Source organism: Lichenostomus cassidix, chromosome Z (assembly GCF_008360975.1).
Source record: "Lichenostomus cassidix isolate B80296 chromosome Z, HeHo_3.0, whole genome shotgun sequence".
Classification (NCBI taxonomy): domain Eukaryota; kingdom Metazoa; phylum Chordata; class Aves; order Passeriformes; family Meliphagidae; genus Lichenostomus; species Lichenostomus cassidix.
Window position 1 is genome coordinate 61,058,567 of NC_139511.1, and position 24,026 is coordinate 61,082,592.

Below are 24,026 nucleotides of genomic sequence, written 5' to 3' on the forward strand. Positions count from 1 at the left end.
ATCTGTGGCAGAAGGAAGCAGAGGTGTCTGGCATTTAGTCAGGGTCAAACCCTGACAGTTATCTTAACGGAAACTAGTATAGATGATGCTGTTTCAGTTTCTTTTAACACTAAGCATTAGAAATGCACATCCTCTTCCACGGAGAAAAAGAGGGTCAAATCCAAACTCCTCCAAACCAGGATGGCTTCTTGATTACACCAAAAGACAGCCAGCAGAGCAACTTGAGTCCTTGCTTTTGAGTACCAGCATGGTTTCTGAATAGATAATGACAGTGATTAAACTCTCCCAGGTAATATATGAGGAAAGTGTCATTCAGAGAAAGGGAACAAGTGCAGGCAATTGACACACAGACTGGCCAATGTGTTTGAGATGGGCTTTAAAGTGAAGAACCTTGGGGGTGAGATCCAAAATGGCAATACTCACACCGTTGCATCCAATTAGGAAATAAACCAGGCCAATCAGAGCAGTGACAAATATTTCCTAGCTGCCTTCAAAGGTAAGAATCAGGTCAGCCACTTCAAGGGGGTGTGGGGGGGGTTGTGGTAATTCTCTTGCAACCCACCGAGGAGACCTGCATGCTTGATTACCTCCCTGGAATGCCTATAGATCAATGCATGCAGCATTGGGAATAAACAGGAAGAATATGATAGCCTTCTGTTATGGAATGCCTGGTGGGGTGGATGAGGGGAGAGCAGCTGATGTTGTCTACCTGGACTTCTACATGGCTTTTCAACACTCTCCCCCATAAAATCCTCACAGGAAGCTCAGGAAGCACAGGTTGATGAGTGGACAGTAAGGTGGGTTGAGAACTGACTGTCAGAGCTCAGAGAGCTGTGATCAGCAGTGCAGGGTGCAGTTGGAAGCCTGTAGTCAGCAGTGTTCCCCAGGGGTCAGTACTGGGTCCAGTCTTGTTCAGCTTATTGACCAACGACCTGGATGAAGGGACAAGTTTGCTGGTGACACAGGACTGCGAGGAGTGGTTGATACACCAGCAGGCTGTGTGAGCCTTGGGCAGGCTGGAGAACCTAATGAAGTACAGCAAAGGCAAATGCAGGGTCCTGCACCTGGGGAATAATCCATGCACTGGTGCAGGCAGTACCAGTGGGGCCAAACTGCCAATCACAGGGTGTTTCTCCAGCAGGTAAAAGGGTCAGCTAAACTGGTAACACATTTTGGCCAGCCCTGGGTGCAAAATGTCCTATCTCCCCATCTACAAATTTAGGTGTGTGCTTCTATTTTTAAATACATACATATCAGTTAGTGAAACCACTGATCCCATAAGGCATTATTTCTATTCTAAGGAAAGTGGCATTATACTTTATTCAATGAGAAAGACTTGATTTCTCCTAATAAAACTCTATTTTCCATTTTAAAAAATTATCTGAAAAAACCCACATTGTGTCCAGACAGATCAAAGACAATACATTTATTAAACTTTGAGAAAAACAGACAAAACACTAACATAGAGAAAGTTAAATAGAAACTGAAAGACACATCTTCTGACCGGCGTATCATGGCTTGTGTGACCAGTAAAGTACCAAAATGACATTCTGAGTTTGACTGAGGTATTTAACTATTTTTGGCAATAGAAACAGAGTAAGAAACTTCTTTCAAACACACACATAGCCATTACTTGCATTAGTGTCTATCATCTATGAAATTTTATATGAAACTAAATAATGTAGCTGTTAGAAAATTATAGCAGCAAATTAGCAGAATATCTAATGCACATTTACCATAAAGTACGTGCTAAACTTAAAAATCCCACCCAGTAGTTGGGCCCGGTTGTGTAGCACTTGGTCACAAAAAGAGCATCAGTGAGTTCAGTTGGAGACATCATAAGCAAGACCTGACTTTGCTGCACATCATACACTTCTGTTCAGGTCAGAGTAAAGAAATGAATGTTCCTATTTGCTTTCTATGAAGAACCCTGCTGTGATGAAACCATGGCCTAGGAAGGTAACTCCTGAAACAGTATTAGTTAATTGCAAAGCTCCACCAGGTTCTTAACATATGCAAGAACAAAGAGAGCTTTCTCACTGAGTTTCAGTTTTCTCTCCTTTCTTTCTCAAAATCAGCCTAACACGGTCAGAGGAGATGCTGTTAGGCTGCAAAAACGAAAACCACGTTTGAACAATACTGCACTTGATCCCCTTGTTCCACTAAAGTATTTTAATCCTGTTATATCTTTAAAAATTAACTGCTGGCTAACTTCTGAAGTCCTTCATTTTTTTTTCATCAAGACTTTATGTGGCACAAACTAATGAATGTAGTTATACCTCTGGCTGTGGAAGGGCTTCAGAAGTTGGTCAAATATGAAGATACTATGCTGTTAAGTCATCAGAGCTTATTCATGTGTTCTCAAAAATTTTCAGTGAATGTTAAGTTGCACAGTGTTTAATACTGTGGTCAACAAAATTTTGCTTATAAAAAGTATATTATTATTAGCATTAACTAGAATCTGATGAAGAACAGAATACTTTTCCCAAGTATTCTGTAAATTTTAAAATTAAAAATTACAGCTTTCAATTGTATGTATATTTCTATACTAGTTACCATAAGAAAGTCACAGAATCAGTTACTTTTAAGTTCCTACGATATTTCAAAATTTTTCTATAGGTTTCTTTGGAGGTATAAAATGGCTCTGTAAAAATCTATTTTTTCTTTTAGCTGTGATCAAAATTTTATAAAACAGAAAACTACTTTTTAGGACTGCAGCAATTACAGTCCTCAAATGGGTCACCATAATTGAACTACAGTGTGTAGTGTAATAGAAAACATTCATGGTTTTATGACCAAAGTATTAAAATATATTTTACCAATTTATATAAATCAAAATAGATGTGTTACTTAGTCAAGCTACTTTTGAAATAGATGTGTTATTTAGTCAAGCTACTTTTCTGTTTTCACCTACATGATCAGTTCCCAATTATTGATATAAAGATCTCTGCCAACAGCATTTTTTAAAGTTCTTAGACTTTGAAACACCTGATTTTTAGCTTTATCAAAATGCACAATTTACTGTTATTAAACAGTAATTTCAATGTTTAATTTCACAAAAATCAACACCCACAAGAACAAGACAAGACGGCCTCAAGACAAATTAATAGATAATATTTACAGAACACAATAGGAATATTTTGTTGTATATTTTATGCTGCAACATTTCAGATAAAACTATAAGAACCACGAGAAACTTTTAGACTTCATTTTGGTTTCAGCATACAAGCCCAGACCTGACTATCTGCTGTGAAACACTACACACACTTAGTCAAAAAAGAGCTACGGCATGATTTTGTTCAGCTGGTCTGTGCTCACATAGCCACAAGACACATTGAATTCCTTGTCTGGCGCCGGCAGCGCAGTTGCATTGAGCACCAAGCCTTGTGGAGAGTGAACAATGTGGATTGACGTGTAGTCTGCGACGGGCGTCTCTGAACTTGGGGGCTCTGCTGTTGGAGCTCCAAGGTTGGCAACAGTAGTGGTAAGGCTCTCTGTGGTGAAGTAAGCATCTTCATTATAGCTTTGTTCCTGAACGTGTGGCTCATTCTCTTCGGGGGAGGTCACAGCAATGCATTTTTTCACATCTGCCTCACAGAAATAGGTGTTGTCCATGGTGAAGTTTTGTTCTGTGCAGCTTTCACGCTGTGCTCTCCCCAGCTTGGATTTCTGCCCTGGTGAAAGTACAACCCTGCCTGCTGGAGTAATATCACTCACTTGAGCATAAAAGTCAGTACTTGTCAATGAATTCTGGTTGCTTATCTGCATATGGACCGATGGATGGGGTGACTCAACGCTGTCTGCAAAGGGCGCCCATGGGAGGCTGTTTTCAGACGGAGTATTCCTATGCCGGCGCTGGGGGTCTGTGTTGGCAAGGCTTGGAAGTGACTCATTATCTTGTCTGTCAAGGCCCAAGAGATCCTCTTCCTTTTCAGTAGCCTTTTTGAACTGATCACTGTCAGAGGTGGCATCACACGTGTCGCTTGCACTGAAGTCTGTCTCTGGAATATCTGGTTCACAACAACTGGCCCGTCCAGAATCATCATCCTTCGCTCCTAAGCAGCTGTGGGATTTCAGATGATCTGCACTCAGGAGCCTGTCGGTATCTGAGGCTCTGTTCTTTTCATCAGGGTCTTCTATGTCCAACTCAATAAACTCAACCCACAAGTCATCGTTGTATAGCTGTGCCTTGTAGTTGTCATGGCAGGCTAAGATGGAATTCACTTCATCTAGCTTTCCTTTCTAAAAGGCAAATATAAAAGAATTTTATAAAGGAAATTATAAAAATGCTTGTCCTTTTTATGATGTTAACTTATGTAAAGGTGACTGTAGCAATGTAATAATTGCAAAGGGCAAAGGCTTATTTTATGCAAAGTAATTCCATGGCAACACTCCCAATGTCAGAATTCTCACTGTACATTTTAGAGCTCAGTATTACCTTCAAGAGATCTGGGTCAATCCCTTTAATCTTTGGAACTGGCACAGGAGGAAAAATAAGCATTTTTAACCTGGAAAAGAAAAATTATGGCTTTTAATTGAAAGCGGTACTTTTTGAGGAAGTTAAAAAGAAGACAGGCTTACATTACATTTATAATTAATTATTTCAAGACCTAAATGTTTCAAAATGACATTTCAAATACTCCTGAGGAAATGAAGTAATGTTTTCTCTCATGGCAAATTGAGAAACAAGTTTTCTAACAAGCTTGCTTGTTGAAATCACATTCATGTGGGAGTCCATTTTGTAGTCTAGTCTTCGATAATTCAATGTTGTATACAAAGAGAGTAAATTCCTTGAGCTCTGTCAATAGTTTCCCTTTTAACATACTTTTCATTGGAACCTGATACAACTCTCAGTATGCAATGACTTTCCCAAAATTTTTTTCAGGGACACAATAGCCTTGCATAAGCCCAATAAATTTAAACAGGGGAACAGAAAATGGGAATTGGTGGAGTGAATTACTTTAGAACTAATAAATAAAACTGAAAAACATCTGCAAAAATGTAGGCTAGGAGTTTGCTATCTTTATGACACTTCTGCTTTTTGAATTATTAGTGCAACAAGTAATATATAATTAAGGCAAGGTTTTACCCCTGTAGAGAAAGGACTACTAACTCGCTTGTGCATTTGCAGGCTGTGGAAATACACATTATTCTAATCCTTCAGAAAGTGCATTCCTAGTTTTTTGAGGAAAAAACTCAAACCAAACCACCCCCCTCCAAATTCAAATAGAAGATAATTTTCCCTTTATAATCCAACAGTAGGTAGCCATGCCTATCTCTTCCATTTTACCTCCTTGCTTCTTTTGCAAACAGATAAATAAAAGAAAAATTGAAATTCTTCTTTATACTGAGTTACTTTCCTATTTTAGAAAGTAAGGTGTGGGAACAGTAAATACAAATCCAAATATTAGTTTTTTGATGCCTTGTTAGTGACCTTGGTGAAGTCCAGAGAGGGTCACAGGAGCCTTAAAGAGTGCCTAGAGAGAAATTTAGGCATCTGTGGCTTAACCATGGCAGGTCCACATTCCTCAGATGTTTCTGGTTTTGGGCAAATCGTCAGTGTTCTGCCCAGCAAGGCTAATGAGAGCCAGAAATCCAGTAACTTTCCATCTAATCCCTGGGAAGCAGTTTAAACTGTGCACTGGTTGGGCTATCAGGGTACCACCTTAGGACTTGTGCTAACAGCTGAATCCACAAATCAGGTATTCTGACAGGACTGGGCACTGCTTCTAATGAAGCAGACAAAGGATTTTACCACTCACTGCCTGGAGAAGTCATTCTGGAGAAAGAACTACACTCTGTTCCTTTCTTAGCCTAGCATAATTCAAGCTTTCATCTCTCACCTCTAATGACCTAAACCTATGGCATCTGTCCTAGAGAGACTCGTTCAAATCCTGTGAGATCAGAATTGGGGAAAATATGAATCTGTATCTTTCAGAATCAGGAGGAAACCAAGCCTGGATATTTTGCATTATGGAAAACCTATGCAGGCTGTGTCTCTGCAGAATACATTGCCATTCCACCACCAAATGCTCCAGTTTGAAGGAAAGGTTGCATGCCTGCAGTGCAGAAAAACTTTCTCAGTGGAGAAAATCTTCTTCCAGCATTCATGATTAGCGTGGAAGATATTTACAAACTCTGATCAGAGATATGCTCCAGACCTCAGAATCTTCTGAGACTAAGCCACCTCCCTTGCTCAGAATGCTGACCTTAGCTCCTGGTCCCACATGCAAATTGCCCCATTCTGACACATCAAGCTTTTGTCACAAATTGTACCAGTAGCCTTGCCTTTAAATCTGGGATAGGGATGACATTGTAGGGAATGGCTTACTGAAATTGAACTCCATCAAAGCAGAGCCTGCTTAAATAAAGAATTATTGCTTAATATAAAATTGTTTCTTTTAGATCTGCTCCAACTGCACCATGTTGTTTTCTTTTCAGTATGTGAAATGAAATTTCACCATATGCTGGTTTGTGCAAAGCTACTCAGTGTTCATTTTCAAAGTGTATACACAAGACCCCTGACAACACGCATGTGTGCACTGGATCTTGACCATGGTGTAGCTTTGTAGTGCAGAACAGTACTGGTATGACATCCAAGTTGAATTCTGCCAAAACCTATCCCTGAACACACATATTAGGGGATTAATTTAATTGACAACCTTTTTGTTATTTTAATGTATGTTTCCTTCTTTCATTTTTGTATATGACACAATTCTGTAATTTGTGCAACCAATGCAATTCTGTGCTTTGTTTCATTTTGTTCCTGTTGTGTAGAGGAGCTGCAATTTATCCTCAGGGACCAAATACTCCCTCATGACTCAAGCTCTTTTCCTTGGCTTCAAAAAGTAGAGTCTAGTAGAATGGTCTAAGAACAAAATCAAATATATCTAACACATAGACATAGGTTTGTATGAAACTTTTGAACAGCATGTGAATAAAAAATAATATTTACAAAATTTGAATGAACTAAAAAACAATCCCTTTCAAAGCCTAAGTAAATAAATCATGTAAATTCTGTGGAATAAAATGTTCTGCAGTGCAAGGTGAAGAGAAGCTGTCAACATAATCAGATTCCCCATGCTGAAGACCTCATATATACAAATTCCAGTTATATACAGTTTACAAGAATAGACAAAAATGCTCAAAATAGTTCCTAGTCCCCAAAATCTAAAATAATTGAGAAATCCTTTTTTTTTAAAGCTACAGGTACATAAAATCCAACAAATAAAAAGTCTCTACCTTGGTTGTTTAGACAGCATGATTGAGATCACTGTTACAGCCAGCCCACACACTCCAAAGACAACAACTAAGAACCATGGAAACTCAACTTCTGAAACAACAAAACATGAACATATAAGCAGGAATCTCCATCACTGTCACATCTTTAATTTCAACCTTCTCTTCTACCACCTGAGGATTCCAAAGTGGTAAAAACTGATGGAATTATTTGTTACTTAAACATGAAAGTTCTGCATTCAGCAAAAATAAAAATGTACTTTTGTCCTAGTTTCGGCCAGGACTTGGGGGTTGTTCATTACCACCTGATGTCACTGCCAGGGGCAGGCAAAGGGACTCTCTGGCTTCCAAGAAGAAGGGTGTGGCTTCTGGTTGAAAAATGTGGTGGCATTGTCTGACATAGCTTGTCTCTGCAGTGAGCATCTCTGCATGTGAACCACCCTCTCATTTGTACACTATTGCTATCAGTACTGTTGCTATTAATGTTTATTTTCTTATCTCATTGCTGTTTCCAGTAAATTGTTCTTATCTCAACCTGTGATCTTCACTTTTTGTGTCTTCAGTTCTCAACTCAATCCTGCTGGAGTGGAGAGCAGAAGGGGGGACTGAGCAAGTGGTGTGTGGTTTGGAAGAGTCTCAGTGGATTGTGGAGTTCCATTCCTAATCCATCACAGCTTTTGGTCTCAGTAGTTTCCATGCATTTATGAGTCCACTGAGATTCCTTGCAAAACCAGACTGATTTCATAAATCCAAACAAGATCTTAGTAAAGATAATACCTATAAAAGAACCAACCATGAGGAACATTATGCCTGCTTGGAACATGGTATCAGCAGTCCTGATGGCAGATAATGCCACAGACCACATTACTATTTGTTCTTCCAAGCTGAGAGAATATTACTAATAGCACACTAAATCATAGGCCAAGTATTTTTCTCTCACAAAAAACTGAAGTATGGTGGTGTAAAAAACCATACCGCTTCTCTTCCTAAAGATTCAACATTAATTCTGTTGTGAACAAACTGAATAAACTGAAAAAAACCGCATGTCCCTTTTATTTACCTTGCAGGGGGCTATAAGGAATTTAGAAATTAACTGAGAAATGCAATTTAGTAGAAATGAAGAACAATGCTGATGAATGAAATGTTTTATCTCTTAAATACTAGCAATTCCATTATACTCAATACAGCACTGTAGATTAAAAAGCATAGAGAAATTTATTCTAGCTTTAGTCCTAGATTTTTCTCATTTTTTCCTAATTTTAATTTTTGCATAAAATTTTACTTTTTTGGGGGGCTAAGGAATACTGGACAGAAAGCTTCAGAACTCTATACATAATCATAAATGAACTTTCACAGAATAAAGAAAATAAAAAATTCATGTACAAGTTTGAGCCCTGTGTTCCAGCTCAGATTTTGACCAGACATGCTTTCAGTCATCAGTAAAGTCCTATATGGATATGTCTAGGTTAAACAGGTCTCTATTTTAGTAGCTTATTGTTATGTCAGTGAGACCAGCAAATGTACAGCTGCTCCAAGAAGTTAAAACATTGCATTAGAAGACTTTAAATTATTAATACATAAAAAGTATCTAAAGTTTAATTCTGTGTTCCTGAAAGTGATATACAAAACAAGCAAAAAATAAATTCTCAGTCAAACCAGCTCACTTCTGCTGTGTGAGATGCATGGATTTGGATCACCTTGGAGAATCTGGTTGTAGGATGGCCTTAAATTTTCCTAGTATTTTAATTTCATTCATATGAAAACCTTGACCACTTTCTGTGGACAGGGTTAATAAAATAATGCTACATGTACAGAACATTAACTGTTCCTACAAGTTAGGAATGAGAACTAGTAAGAGGAAGAGCTAAAATGGAGAATCTAGCAAGATTTTGAAAGATAAGAATTACAGGTTCTTTTATGTAACACCTTCACTAATATCCTGGAAAATGAAATGAAGCAGCTTGTTAAAATTACTTGCTGAAGACTGCATATTTTTGAGGAGTTAATTTGGTAGCTCAGACCTGAGAACACTTCTGGAAAAGACACTGTCTCATTCCGTCAACAGAAAAGATGTGATTCTCAATGGCTGCTTCTTCTTCTTCTGTCTTTAACAGCACTTTAAAATGAGTACCAGTCAGAATTAAGACTGAGAAAAACACTCACTGCCCTTGATAGTATCAGGATGATCAGAAAAGCACGTAATTCTGGAAACAAACTTAGCCAATAGTATTACAAGAAATAACAATTCTTCTCAACTGAAATGCTCATTTTAGATGATAAGTATGAGATTTAATTTTGTTTTAGGCTCTATGAGATGTGCAACAGCACTTATTTCTGATTCTTAAAGCTATTTGTATTTTTGCTTTTTGATGAGCTGTGAAACTACTGTTGCTGAGTTTACTTCTGGACTTGTATATGGAACTTGAGCATTCTCAATCTCACTAAATAATTCTCCCATAGCAGGCTGAATTACTATGTATTCAACCATACAACACAGTGGAAAACACCCACTCCATCATCAAAAATACAAGAATCACAGCTATAAAAAACTTGGCTTATTTACCTTCTGTACAATGATCACATCCAATGCCTATTTGAGAAAATGATACATAAAGGATTTCACTGAACTCCCCGAATTTTTCAGAAGTTCGTTGTCTTGATCGGATTCGAATCTCATAATCTCTTGCTGTCTTCAGAGAGTACAGAGGAACCATGGTTGAGAGCCTGGGTTTTAACTGTAAAGACAGAGGGACTGTGATTTATTTGTTTGAGTTGTACTCAGAATTTTACTGCTGCTTGATTTCAGAAAAAAAAAATTTGAAGGCATTTTTACTGCTGATAATTTTAAGGATACCACAAGAAGAGTTCAGAGGAAATTCACATCATCTACTGTCGACTTAGTAGTCATCAGGCATTGCTGTGATTCAGGGGACCAAAGCAGAGAAGCCAAGCTGTATAAATATGGTCTGAAGAAAAGCAGCTTCCCCCAGTTACATACCGCAAGTAGGTGATGTGAACATCATTCACTGATCTTATCAAGTTGTAAATCCTTTTTACTGTTGTAACACAACCTTACTGATTGCAGAGTGCCAGAAATGTTGTTAAAATAACACGGGAGTTCTAAAACTACTGCCATCTCCAATACAGTTAATGGTTCTAACCAGACATATTGCATGTTACAAATGTTTTTATTTGGAGAACACTGTATAGGTCCCCAAAATCTTCAACTGTATATAAAATGTGATAGTGTGAGAGCTGGCATCAGATTGCTAGTCTTTGAAACTTCTGTATTAACTGCAACATACTTAGATTGCTGAATATCAAACTATGTAGGAAATCACATTGGAGGTCTCAATGGGTGAAATTTCTCACTTTTTCTGTTACTCCTCCAAGAATATGCACTTTAATTCCAACAGCCCAACAAAAGTATACAAAAACAAGGAAAATGTGCTCATAATAAAAATCCAGGTGGCAGATATAGTCTACTTTTACTTCAGAATCAAGGATGATACCAGAAAAAAAACATCATGGGCTAAGACTTAAAACATCTGGAAAACAGCAGCCTTTGGGAATTTGACAGAAGCTTCAACAATACAGTCTTATAATCTTTGTAGAAGCATAACCTGAACTCTAGACACAACTTGTTGGTAGCTGTGATCTCTGGAGTTGTCTGATCCCTGGTGACTCCAGACTCCAGTGTTCTTAGAACCAACCAATCTGATTTTGGAGGAAGCAGACTGCTTTTTTCTACTAGCAGTTGAGCAAGAGATTTTGGAGAACCATTGCTCTACACCACCAATATTTTTAACATATGAAGAATATACAGTTGGAAAGCATAGGGAAGGAAATTCAATATATATCTATTTCATGCTATTAAGCCACGAAGGAATAGTTCACTGAGATTTTATGGGTAAGTTTACATGCATCCCACATAATGGTTTCACTTGGAAAAGGCAGTATGAAGACTAAATCAGAGCCTCTATGAGAGACAACTGGATGAAGCAGAATGTATAGACTGGGGAAAGTTCAGCATGGAGTGAATAGATTATTAGCACTTGCCACGGATTAAATCAAGTAAAAGCCATATGAGAGAGACATCATAAAAGGTAACTAATAATTTGTCTCTGTCTCATGAACACCCATTATGTAAGGATGGATATTTTATCAGGTTTAGAACATTTCTCAGAAAATTATTTTGGTCCTCTTATCACTGTAACTTAGGCTCTACTAATTAATGTTTAATCCTTTCTCAATTTAGAAGTTATTTATTTTCAATTAGTAAATATATTGAAAAATAATTAAGACTATACATGAAAAATCAAGCAGTCATCCCAAACATATAAAAAAATTACAAACAAGTCTTAGTAACGGGCAACTTAGTACAGTATTAGCTACTATAAATTTATTTTTGTTTAGTTATATGTACAAAACATTATGGTATATTTAATCAGTCAAAGTTTATCCTTTTTTTAAAAAACTAGTAATAACTAGATATGTATAACTTGACAACGTATAACCAGACATTTATCTCTTAATGTGCTTCAACACTCTATTAGAGAAGGTATTTGTAGCAAGGAATCCAAAGAGTGAAATTGTAGCCTTGCTCCAGTGCTGTTATTCACAGATTTGCTCTTGCCCTAGGCCAGACCAGGATTTTGTTCAGAAATTTGTCTTTTTTTGCTCTGATAGTGTCTCAGTGAATATTTATGCTCCTAAGATGAAAGGCTTACAAAACCACACAATATACATGGCTTAAGTACAATGTAATCTATAATACTTTGTCTCCTGACACAGCTTTAGCAGTCAGGAATTCCTTATCTGTGTTCTGAAAGAAGAAATACTGATCTTCAAATCTGCTCTTCTGAGAAGAAATATTCTCAAAGCATTTTGGGATTATTGATGGTTCTGGAGCTAAGAACAAAGCTTTATTAGGGTATTCATAAGACTGATATCTAAAGGCTTATAAGAAAAACCATAACAAATTTGCATTTTTAGAGAGATACCTGTATTGACACTTGCTTTTGAAAATCTCCAGGTTTTTGGCTTAAGGACTATAGATTTATTGCCTAAATTTAACTCATTTCATAGGCTTTAAAATAGGGGCTAATATATTAAGTACACCTTACACCAGTATAGACAGAAAGACAGAGAAGTATTAGGAAAAAAAAGTTACAGACATTATAGGCCTGTTTGGCTGTAGACTTATTAATAAGGAGTAGGCTAAAGAGAAAATGCTAACACTGAGAAGGATCAGGGGTGAGGAGGGTGCCAAGGTCTTTCCCAAGTGAAAGGCAAGCAAACCAGTTTGGTATGTTTCAATTTGTAAATTTGCCTTTTGTAGTTTAAGACAAATTTATAACAGTATTATCTGGGTTTTTTTCTATCAGTTGACTTCATATCAGTAAGAAATGGAAGAATTCTGGTCTGACATGTTTTTCATAGTCATATGAAAGTGTTAGGGACAGAACAAGCCTGCACTGTGCTATGACCATTGTATAATAAGTATTTGTGTCATACCTCCTTCCATTTTGTCTCATTAACTTCTTTGTACTGCAATTCATACTCCAGAGTAATCCATCCCTTCCGAACATCTGCTGTTGGTGGTGGATCCCATCTTACCTGGATATCCCCATGGATCCCAGTCTGACTAGTGTTTAGCAGAGTCCAGTTAAGGTGGACAGGGGGATCAGGTAGTACTGTTTAAACAGAGTATTTGGAATAAGACAGCCAGTTTTCAATGTGAAATGATAGTTCTTACTACAAACTGATAAATGTTTTCAGGACTTAAAAGTATATTAACCACGTATTTTTTTATTAAAATTTAACATATTGCAATGACAAAGTCATTGCAAGTTTGGTTACAAGAAGGGAACCTGCCATTGGCAGCAGACATGCTCTGCAGAAATCTCACCCAAGCAACTGATAAAAAGGATTAAGAATGTAGTCCCTATTGAAGTATATTTCTGCATAGCAGTTTACAAAACACTAGATATAAACAGTTATCCATCAAAATTTAAATCTAGAGTTCTGACTAGAAATAAAAATAATAATTGGAGTAACACAGAAAGACAAATATTTAGTACCCAATATAGAAGTACATTGAAAAACTATGGTATCTGAAAAACTGATCTAAATTTGCTCAACTGAATTAAAGAGAGCAGTGGGTATTCTAGTCAGCTGTTGGAACAAATTATCTGCATATGCAGTTAATGGTGGTACACCACCACTCTGAACAAGCAATAACATCTGTAAAGTCCCAGGCAGCCACAATTCATATTGCCATAAATATAAATCATAAATCTTAGAAATAGTAAAAATCCTGACCCTTTAGATTACAGTTGATTCAGGAACAAAATAGTGTTTTGCTTGCAGAGCTTTGCATAATCAAGGTTTTAATGCCATCCTTGCTGGACAAGGAGATGTAGCATCCATCAGAAAGGACTCAAAGTGACAGCAAAGATAAGCTTATTTGAGGGTGCACACATTTGAGAGTCCACTGGTATTTAGGAAAGGAAACCACATATTTGCTTTTATCCCTTTAGCTTTCTTCCAATCAAGGCAATGTTTTCTGGTGTTACAGGTATTACAAAATCAAACCCCTTCCAATATATCATATTTTTAAGGTACTAACTTTTCTGAGAGATGAAATTTAAATAAAGTCTGAGAAATACAAAAGCTTACAGAGGTAAGATACATAATGGAAACATACCTATTTCATCAACACTGAAACATTTTTTATCAAATACTTCATTTTTACTGGCAAGCTGAACACAATATGGTGTCCAAACAGAGGTGTAGGATGCATTGAAATAACAGCTGTTTTGTCCTGAAGTGATATAATCAGGGCATTCTTTCCAGTCTTCCTCATTACTAGAATGACAACAAAGAAGCAATATTTGTGAGAGAGTGATTTGCAGATCTTACAAAGAACAAATTACAGATGTTATGAGACACATTGCTGCTAAGTTGTAAGGCTTCTGGAAGGGAGAAAAACATGTCAATATCGACAGTGATTTACAACAAAACCACTATCCAAGCAACCTACATAACTGAGTTCAGGCACTCATGTACTCAGTGGCATTTCTGAGCTGTGGATGCTGTTTCAAAAGCACTTATGGCTCACACTTGGGAAAGTGCCCTGCTGTGGATGCTGCAGGAGACCTGGTACAAACCAACCCAGGGCCATACGATGTAAAAGTAAACATGGTGCTGTAGGGGAGAAAGGGCTAAATCCGAAGTGATACAGATCTTCTAAAACACAAGCTTGGAATTACTAGCAAGAAACCTCTTTTATTTTTTCACAATGATTTCGTTCAAAAATTCATAAATATTCTTTGCAAATACAAGAATTGCAGCAGGAAATATTACATCCATTCCAGCTCCTAAAAAAGACAAACCAGCAGAGTTATAGAGAGGCATGAACCTCAGACTGAGATAGCATCATTTTAAATACAGCTAAGCTTAAACTGTTCAGTAAGTTCAGGAAGGTCTTCAGTTAAAGCAAAATGGGAATGGCTAAATAGTTAATAATACTCTACTGGAAAAGTGACAGATGTATTCAACATTTCTGAAGCCACATAAGAAAAACAAATCTCATAGCAAGCAAACCTGCTGTTGCTTTTTTTAATCTCGATGCTATCTCTCAGCACAAGTATAAACTAAAAAGTAACCTTTTAAAAAAATTCAGTCCTGGTTTGTTAAAAATATGTACCATAAATGCCTATTCTTACTAAAAGCTACTCAAGCCGTATAGAGGGATGATTACATCAATTACACCAAGTGCAGCCTTCAATACTGGAGTGTGGTACTAAAAACAAAAAAAAGCAGACACTCCATAAATTACATCAAGAAGCATTGCTGTCACTGGTCTTGTACTCAGCTGGTGAGACCAGACACTGCTCTGAATGAAATGCTGTAACTCTGCCAGTCAGGACTTGATAAAGGTGTACACAGTTAGGTGCTATGGCTCCTGTAAGCAGAAGACTGGTTTAGATGACAGAATTCAGCCCTTAGCAGTTAGACTTAGCTGTTGCTTGCACATTGAAACAGAAATATTTGTACCAACTCTTTTATTGCAGTATTCCAGTTTCTAGGACAAAGATGAAATATGTGATCTGCTCAATGTACATGGTACTGCTTCACTGTGGAATTTAATTATTTTTTAAAGTTTCTAACATCATGGTATATGCCATTGACAGCTGTCAGCCAAACACTTAAAAAGTGTGTCCTTCCCATGGCAGAGGGGTGGGAAAATAAGTGAGCTTTAAGGTCCCTTCTAACCCAAACCATTCTATGACTTTGTTTTTCTATGCTTCTATGATTTCTGAGAGGTCTCAGTAGTGTAACTTAGAAAGCCAGCCTTGCCATTAGGCAATGCAGATGTATCATCATCAGAAAGTGTAGGTCAAAACAACAGAAACCCTGTTCATTAGAGGGAACAGAAATTCACACACTCCTGTTCCCGTGAACAAACGGCCTATTTTCCTTAATAGCCATTACTGGTAATGGCTATGCCCTCTTTCAGGCTAATCATTGTAACAACCTGAAAATTAAAAAAGCTTGAAGTGGAACATGAATCATAACTGAACACGGCTCAGTGAAACATTATCCCTGCTATCAGAGCAGCCTTTTTCCCTGGACCTGCACATTCAGACTTTATCATAGCAATTGATCAATGAGAACTTTACAAAACTTTAAAAAAATTTGAAAGGGGCTGTATCCAACCTCCACATCTGTCCACGGACATAGTGAATCTCAGTGTTACAAGTTAGACTGATAAAGAATAAACTGAAGTTGCCTATTAAAAAATCCTTACCCAAATCATATAGCGTTCAGTTTTGGATTCTGGAACCTGGATCTAAATTTAATAAGAATGTGTTCTTAATTATCTGTCAAATAATGCCTGTGCTGCAAATTGCTTAGTAATTACCAATAAATTCTGACATTGAAAAAGAATGTACCTAAAACAGTTTTACACCCTTAAAAACAGTATGGCTCATATCACAGCAAAAAATTAACAGCACTGAGCTAACAAGCATGGCAAAATAAATAACTTCTCTCTCTTTTCCTGTTTCGGCTTTTATTACCTTTTCTTGTACAACAGTTGTATTATTCTTGGAGCAGTGAGGTTATAAAAATTTCCAGCAGTCCAATAACATGAAAATGTCTCCATTTCAGGTGATCTGCATTTGCTGATTTGTGGCCACTGCAAAAGGTCTGTCAGGAAGAAAAGCAGGGGACAGAAGGATACACATTAAACAAATCCAAACCCCGGACTAACATTCCGTTAAAATGAAACTCAGCATTTTTAATGAGTAATTAAAGTTTCTTCCAATCCTTTATGTACAATGAGGCAAAAATTCAATTCTTCTTATGTGCATATTATGTAGATGACTACAGAAGCCAAATCTGAAAGATGTGTCAAGCTCTGTTTTGTACAGTGTGGAAGTGATAGTATCACAGCCTGACACACAGCACAGGGACTTGCCAGCCCTACAGCTGTAATTGAATAGACTAGAAAAGACTGTTTCAGATGGAAGGGACCTATAACAACCATCCAGTCCTACTGCCTGACCACTTTAGGGCTAACCAAAGGCTGAGCAAAGGTTAAATCCTGTTATTATAGGCACTGTCCAAATACCTCTTAAACATTGGCAGACTTGGGGCATTGACCACTTAAAGAAACTCTTCCTAATGTCTAGTCCAAACCTCCCCAGTATAGTTTTGAACCATTCCCATAGGTCCTGTCACCACCCCTCTTATCAGTTTTGTTTCCCTCCTTGAGATGCAATCAAAGACCTTCAAATCTCACACTGCAGGGCCCAGCACTGCATACAGTGCAGTTGCACCAAGGCTGAGCACAGTGGGCTCATCCCCTTTGGACCAGCTGTGTGTTCTCTGTTTGGTTAGTTCAGTGCAGATATACCTGAATTAGCCCTGTACTTGCTTTCAACAAGGTGTGGTACTGCAGAGCTTCTATCAGACTCACCACAGTTTAGCATGTACCAAGCTGAGACATTTCACAATGCCTGCTCCTGATCGAAACTATCCTGCGCTGAGCTCAGGTTTTGTGCACAGTGCTGTGTGATATAACCTTGTTCTGAGGGAAATAAGGGAACCTCTAAGCATGGGCCTGTTATGCCACATGCCACTTCTAATATCTGTAAAATTTTATTCTTTGTCAAAAGTGAAACTATGAAAGGCCATAAAATGACTGCTACAATAAGCCAGCCTCATCAACTCTCATGAGAAAAATAAAATAACTGCTACAGTAAGTCAAGCCTCATCAACTCATGTGAGAAAAATAAAAGCAAAAGTTGCAGGTGTGACTCACTTCTTTCAAAATAAAGCCTTAACTTTTTTCTGATTCTGAAGGGTCTAATTGCCAATGCTCCATATGTGGCCTGAAAGCTTTCAGAGGAAGATCAAATGCACTTGGGAAGTGTCTTTCTTTCTTCACTGACTATCTGGGCAATACAATAATTTATTTAAGAAAATTTCTCCAAAAGGAACTTAGGATGTAGATATTAGTCAGGTGTTTGTGAGTGGTGAAATGATCCCTGAAAAGGGAATGACATGATGCTAGGATCCTGCATGCAAAGTACTTCGCAAATATTTTGGCAGTACCATAGCTGTGAATATCAGAATTTCAGACACAATATAAGGAAGAAATGTTTCATGATCAGAGTGGTGAAACATTGGAACAGGTTGTCCAGAGAGGTAGTGGATGCCCCACCCCTGGAAACATCCAAGGCCAGGTTGGATGGGTCTCTGAGCAACCTGGTCTAGCTGAAGATGTCCTGGCTGATTGCAGGGGCTGCTGGATTAGAGGATCTTTACAGGTGCCTTCCAACCCAAACCATTCTGTGATTCTGTGATAATTCTTGATACAAGATATTTACCCTCAAAGTGAGCAAAAGCATTAAGATACAGTCATCCACAAGCACTGTGCACTTCCTCCTACACAACAGAATATTGTAGCCTTCCTGAATGTTCACTCCTTTATTTATGGCTCAGACAGACACAGCCACTCCATGCCTGAGCAATCTGTATTTCTTGGGCTCAGTGATTCAAGTTGTGTGCTTTATGGTATACACTGCCAAGCACCCACGTCAGGCAGTAACTGACACATGAATATTACGATTTTCTGTTGTGCTCATCCCATACCATTGTCTGATTTTACATGTCAGACAATGAACAAGGCCTGAGCATGTGAATGTAAATAGATTTCACAAGCTGGTTGGATTAAACCTCTCTGTCCTCCCCTACCCCACCTCCCCAAAGCATTTACAATACATCTTGCGAACTTAAAATAACTGAACTTTGATTGGAAAGATTTAAGTAAAGTTATATTTTTATTGCTTTTTCTTAGCCAACATGTTCTACTTCACTCAACTTTAAATAACTTTTGTTTTAAAACTGAAACAAAGTTTGAAATGAACTGTCGCTACAAATGGAAAAATGTTGCACTGTTCTTTTTTCATGAAATATTAAACCAGAACATTTTTACTACTGTGCCTGACATTTTTGGTATTCAGTGTTTGACAACTTTGGCAAAACTCCAAAATGCTCCTGGGATTGACCTTGATTTGAGCTTTTACACAGTTTTGTATCATTCATCAAACCATTTTCATGTGGTAGATGTCTTTGTTAGAAACAGAACATAATCAAGAAATTGCAAATTGTCATACCATAAATCCAAAATAAAACAGAATAGAAGATTCAAGAACAGTATTATATTTAAAACTTTTTAAAAGTGTGAGTGTTCCAGCTTTCAAACTTGAATTTTCTTGCTTAATTGAAAATCAAATAATTATATAAAAGCAAAACAAAGAAAAATAATTGTTTAAAAACAGAACAAAGAAAAATGAATTAAATTTTCTGCCTTTACTTCAAAGACATGAATAAAATTGCCTCAATTGCATAAAACCTGTAATCAAGAAGACACGTGCCTCTCCCTTCTTCTATAAACAGGTAGTGTGCAAGGAAGTACATGTTATAGCTTTTCCTGTTTCTATCCTCACCTACCTGCAAATAGAATTATTTTTGCTATAACAGATTAAGAATTTGAGAAAATGATATACTGGAAAACTCTCCTAAATTAGAATATTTCTGTTGATGTATTTATAGCTAGACCATACAATATTTAAAGACCATTCAGACCATGTGTTCATCTCCTGGGTAAATAAAGTCACACTGTCACTTTTTAACATAATGAAATTAATTGAATTCAATCAAACTTCACTTAGATTATGAGAGGTCCATCAGAATTTTAGATATAGGCTCTACAGTGTCTTAATAATGAATTATCTGGAACTGGCCAGCTTCATGCACACTTTCAGATGTACAAACTCTTCTAGGAAAATGGATCATAACACAGCTAGAATGGCATAATTGACAAAGGAGAGGGTTGGCAATGCAGAATACAGATTAAGACTTGGTCTCTTACATCCTAACTTCAGAATAATGTATCCCCAAGTCCCTCTTTTCCACTTCATCATGACAGGACTATTAATTCTTTCTCTCATAGATGTTCCTTCAACAGACACAAGAATTTTTGAACAGGGAGTATTTTTGTTTGGGATTCAGTACTCCTGGTTTACTGCCTTATATGTATATATATGTTTCTATTTTATGAAAGAAATGTTATCTCATGATAAACATTTCCAGTTTCTGCATCAAGTTTCCAGCCTTCAAAACTGCATATTTTGTGACTGACTGAAGAAAACTTTAACATATTGACTTGTGTAAGGCTTGGCATTCCTGGGGTAGAGCTCATGAATTCCTTGTTTCCCACACAAGTCAATTATCAGCATTGTGCAGGACACTGTGTGAGCTCCATCTGAACAAACTGTCCCAGAATGTGATAACTGTATGCAATAGCCCAGCTGAATCATTTAGGCATAAAGGCACCAGGGTACTGAAAGGAAAGGCTGTTAAACTGAGATTTTAAATAGACTAGAAGAGCAAAACAAAGAAGAGCAAAATAAAGCATGGATGCACAGCTGCTCTTTTTCCTATCTAATCCAGTAAGTTCCAGTCAAACTGTCATTAATAAAACCACTTGCTTTATTCAAGATAATGGCTTGACCAAATATGCCAATTCAACAGGAAAAAACATGGAAAGAGTCAGAAGGCTAATTCCTTTAGAGACTGAATTTCCTTTTTCCTCCCCCCCCACGCCCCCCCAATAAAAGTCCCTGTAATAAAATTTAACTTTAAGATGAGCTGTAAATGTGGAAGAGTAAAGAACTGAAATGTGTAACTGGGGTGTAGCAAAACAGTTTATCAACATCTTGGGGAAAGTCCTACTGCCACCAGACCTCTAGAACTTCTGCAGGGACAACGGTGGAGGAGCACACAAGTTGTACAGAAATGTCCCACTTCTTAGTGTGGGACTTTGACAGGTGAAATAATAATGAGGACATGACTGATCCATAAAAATAAAGCTAACTAAACAGAAAATGAAAAAGGGGCTATACTTTTGCTGAACAAACGGAGGTGTTTCTGGTTGTGCATTTTAGAAAGTTCATGTAGAATTATCTGTTACCAGAACTTACTGTACCTATCAAACCTACACCAAAGTTAAACTAATAGAAGAATAACATGTTTCCATGCAAATCAGTGATAGATGAAGCCTTATGCAACAGCACATCTCTTCATATCATCCACTCACACAGCACACACAATGTGTCACTGCTAGAGTGCAATAGAAAAGGTGGAAATGGCAATAAAGAGAAGGGAATTCATTACATTTAACACTGAAAACAGCTATGAAGAGCTGGAGTGCTATTTCCTGTAGCTCTAATTTGTACATTGGCAGTAAATGCTCTATCAATTAGGTCCTGCTCCTGAATCCACCAAGCTCATCAAAGGTTGGGTCACTTTATAAGAGCGGGTTGATTTCTATGCCACCAGCATTTGTTTGAATTGGGCAGCAAAATGAACCACATTTGGTGTCAGTGGGTGATATTTTAAAAAAGGTACCATCTAATACTAATAAATTGTCAGACATCCTATACAGAGAGTGGGAGATGCAGTACAGGGAGACAACAACCAGGCCACTTCTTCATCAGGCTGCTTGCTAATCTGACCCAGTTTTTGCCCTAAGTAAAACCTGCCCCCAAAGGGCCAAAAAGTTCTGGAACAATTTTTGGAGGAGAAGAATACAATTGACCAGTAATGAATCAGATTGTTTTGCATAAAATACTTGACAGAAGCAAAGCAAAGCTTAATAACTCTGATATGCTGTATCACTGTGAAAATGGAATGGAAACGCTGTGTAAGAGAATATTTTGCCCATTGAGTAAGTCTAAATGTTTTAATAGTTCATGATAAATTCAGGTGTTTTGCTTAGTAGCATGAAAGTGGAATAAGTGTTTACCTCTGCAGTGAAGACTAATTTGGTGACTGCTACCTCATTTTCTCATGCTACATACATTATGTAGGCATCCCTGAAAAACAGATAACTGTTCAGGCTGTTCTTTCAGAAAAAAACTTTTGTGTTTTGTTAAATGAGACTGATGTAGTTAAAATCATAAAAGCCTGCAGAAGCAGAGCTTATTCCACAGCATAGCAGTCCAATGGCTGTGCTGGTTTCCCACACCTTCTGTGCTATTAAATGTCCACAGAACATCAGAGAAATCAATGTGGCTCACTGATGTGGTCCATAAGGGTAATACACACAAACTAAGTAAACAAAGCTCAGGATTGAGGGGAAAAAAAATCATGCATTACTCAGCACCACTGCCCATGAGACAGTACAGGGAGGAGTGAGGATGTGGACATGTGCCATGCTCCATGGTATTTGGCACGTGGTTTCAAATCATGCCCTCCCATGTGCAGTGGTGGAATCAAGTGATTTCTTTTACAGGTGAGCCCTATCTGCTGGCCTGCCTTCATAAACAACAAATAGAGAGAAGCAAAGACAAAGGTCATGGTATTTGTAAATGAAAGGCAGTTAATGTAACAAACTCATTTCCAGTCCTCTTTTAATTGCTTACATAGTTGTAATTTAAAATGAAATGACATTTTTAAGAAATTATGTACAAAAATAATTATGCTTTTATCTGTTACAGCCATTGCTGGAGATGTTCAGTGTTGACTAGCAGTACGTGGTAGGGCATATGAGGAAATATGGAAGCACAAATGAGCTCCTGTGGGCAAACAGAATGTGCAATAAGCAAACATCACGAGAAGTCTTCCATATCCTTCCCAGCGCAAACAAATTCTACAGTACTGATAAAATTTTTCAACATCCTTCTTTCTCTTCATATGTACTAGCAATTTCTAGTCTGACAGGTCAAAGTTAACAGCCCAGTTCAAAGTTAACAGCTGTCTAAAACCAAATGCACTGCTCCTCACCATGCAGAATTGCAAAGCCACAACGCTCTGTGAGGGGTTGTCCTTGCTGCAATGTGGCCCCTCTGAAACTACCAGAGATGGGTGCTCAGAACCAGCACCAGAAAGACATGCTTTTCAGAAAGACAAGCTTAAGTTCAACTGAGTATTCCTCATCCAGGCTCCAGCAACTTCCCAAATTCTAAGAGGAAAGTACTCAGAGGACATGTGGTGTAAGACTGTCAGGTGTGAACTCAGGTAAAGAACTGCAACTTGACAAAACTTAATGAAAACTCACTCTTGGGCATATCTTAATGGTCCTGCCTAAAGGTTGCAACAGACTTCCCTTATTTTAATATTAACTCCCTTCCTATAAACAAGAAGCTCTGTGAAGGAGGCACTTTGACAGCACTGCAGTGACTACTGGCACTGGGTAGGGGTAGCCAGGTCTTGGTGTGACCAGGGGTCAAGGGGGGACCAAGGCTTGAGCCCCAGGGCCTGGTGGAGGTGGCTGGGGCATGGAGCACTGTGGGGCACACCTTGCAAAACCACGCAGCAGCAAATTTCTGTGCAGTGGTGTTAGGAAAGCAAACAGCACAAGTGCCAGCCTGAGAACAATACAGAGAGTGTTTTAACAAAGGAAAAGCTACAACACTGCAGTGGGAGCAAAGAGAGCTAAAACAGGGAGCAAAAGGAAAAGGAAGATAAAGACATAGGTAAAAAGAAGGATGTGAAAATGACATGTTTAGAAAGAAAAGCACAAGATGGCATAAGTGGATATGAGCAGAAGGTAGGGAAGGGCAGCCAAAGACTTAAGGTAAAGGCAGAACAAGCATAATATTGGCAAACTGTGAATGAAATGTGAGAGCTGACCCAAGCCTGCAGTCACTGTTATTCAGTTAAAACAGTGAAGACAACAACTTCTGGGTCTGGTACATGCACATCCTGATAGCGTAGAGAAGAAATTGCATGTATCTGGGATCACCCAAAGGAGATAAGAATGTGAGACTGGAGGAGGAAGCAGGTGGCTCTGAGGGCAGTGTGAAAAGAGACAAGCAAGCTGCACTGATACAGCAAACCTCTGTTTAGGGACAACTGCTGAATAGTGGCAGCACAACAGAAAAACTGAGGTCTTCCTCACAAATCTAAGATGTTTCAAACACCAGCTCTAATATAATCAGTGCTCCATAACAGTAGGGCCATGAGTCTGCCAGGTTTCATTCACATCCAAGATGCAGCTGATGACTGTCATTTAACAGTGACATTATATCCCAAACTCTATGGGTAAGATGACAGTGACACTATGTCCCAAACATCATCAAAACAGTGCTGGTTATGAAGGAATGTGTCCTGATGTTTCTTGTGGTTTATTTCCCATCCACATCCTTGTTACATTTGAATGAAGTACCTCACAGAGACACCAGTCCTCAATCTGGCCTTGCTCTTAA

At 38.0% G+C, this 24,026-nt stretch overlaps 1 protein-coding gene across 3 annotated transcripts in view; it reads right to left on the reverse strand.

The window, feature by feature from the left end:
* Positions 1–1,411: 1,411 nt before the first annotated feature.
* Positions 1,412–24,026, reverse strand: part of GHR (growth hormone receptor) — a 150,270-nt gene continuing 127,655 nt past the window's right edge. For 2 of the 3 annotated variants that reach the window (XM_085043092.1, XM_085043091.1), the window contains exons 4-10: positions 16,326–16,455; positions 13,949–14,109; positions 12,757–12,935; positions 9,803–9,974; positions 7,243–7,333; positions 4,439–4,508; positions 1,412–4,242 (exon numbers count right to left, since the gene is read on the reverse strand). In XM_085043092.1, coding sequence (XP_084899218.1) covers positions 3,283–4,242; positions 4,439–4,508; positions 7,243–7,333; positions 9,803–9,974; positions 12,757–12,935; positions 13,949–14,109; positions 16,326–16,455 — 1,763 coding nt within the window. In that variant the 3' untranslated portion in view covers positions 1,412–3,282. The remainder of the gene's footprint in view (positions 4,243–4,438; positions 4,509–7,242; positions 7,334–9,802; positions 9,975–12,756; positions 12,936–13,948; positions 14,110–16,325; positions 16,456–24,026) is intronic. The other variant, XM_085043093.1, reaches the window with a different exon arrangement.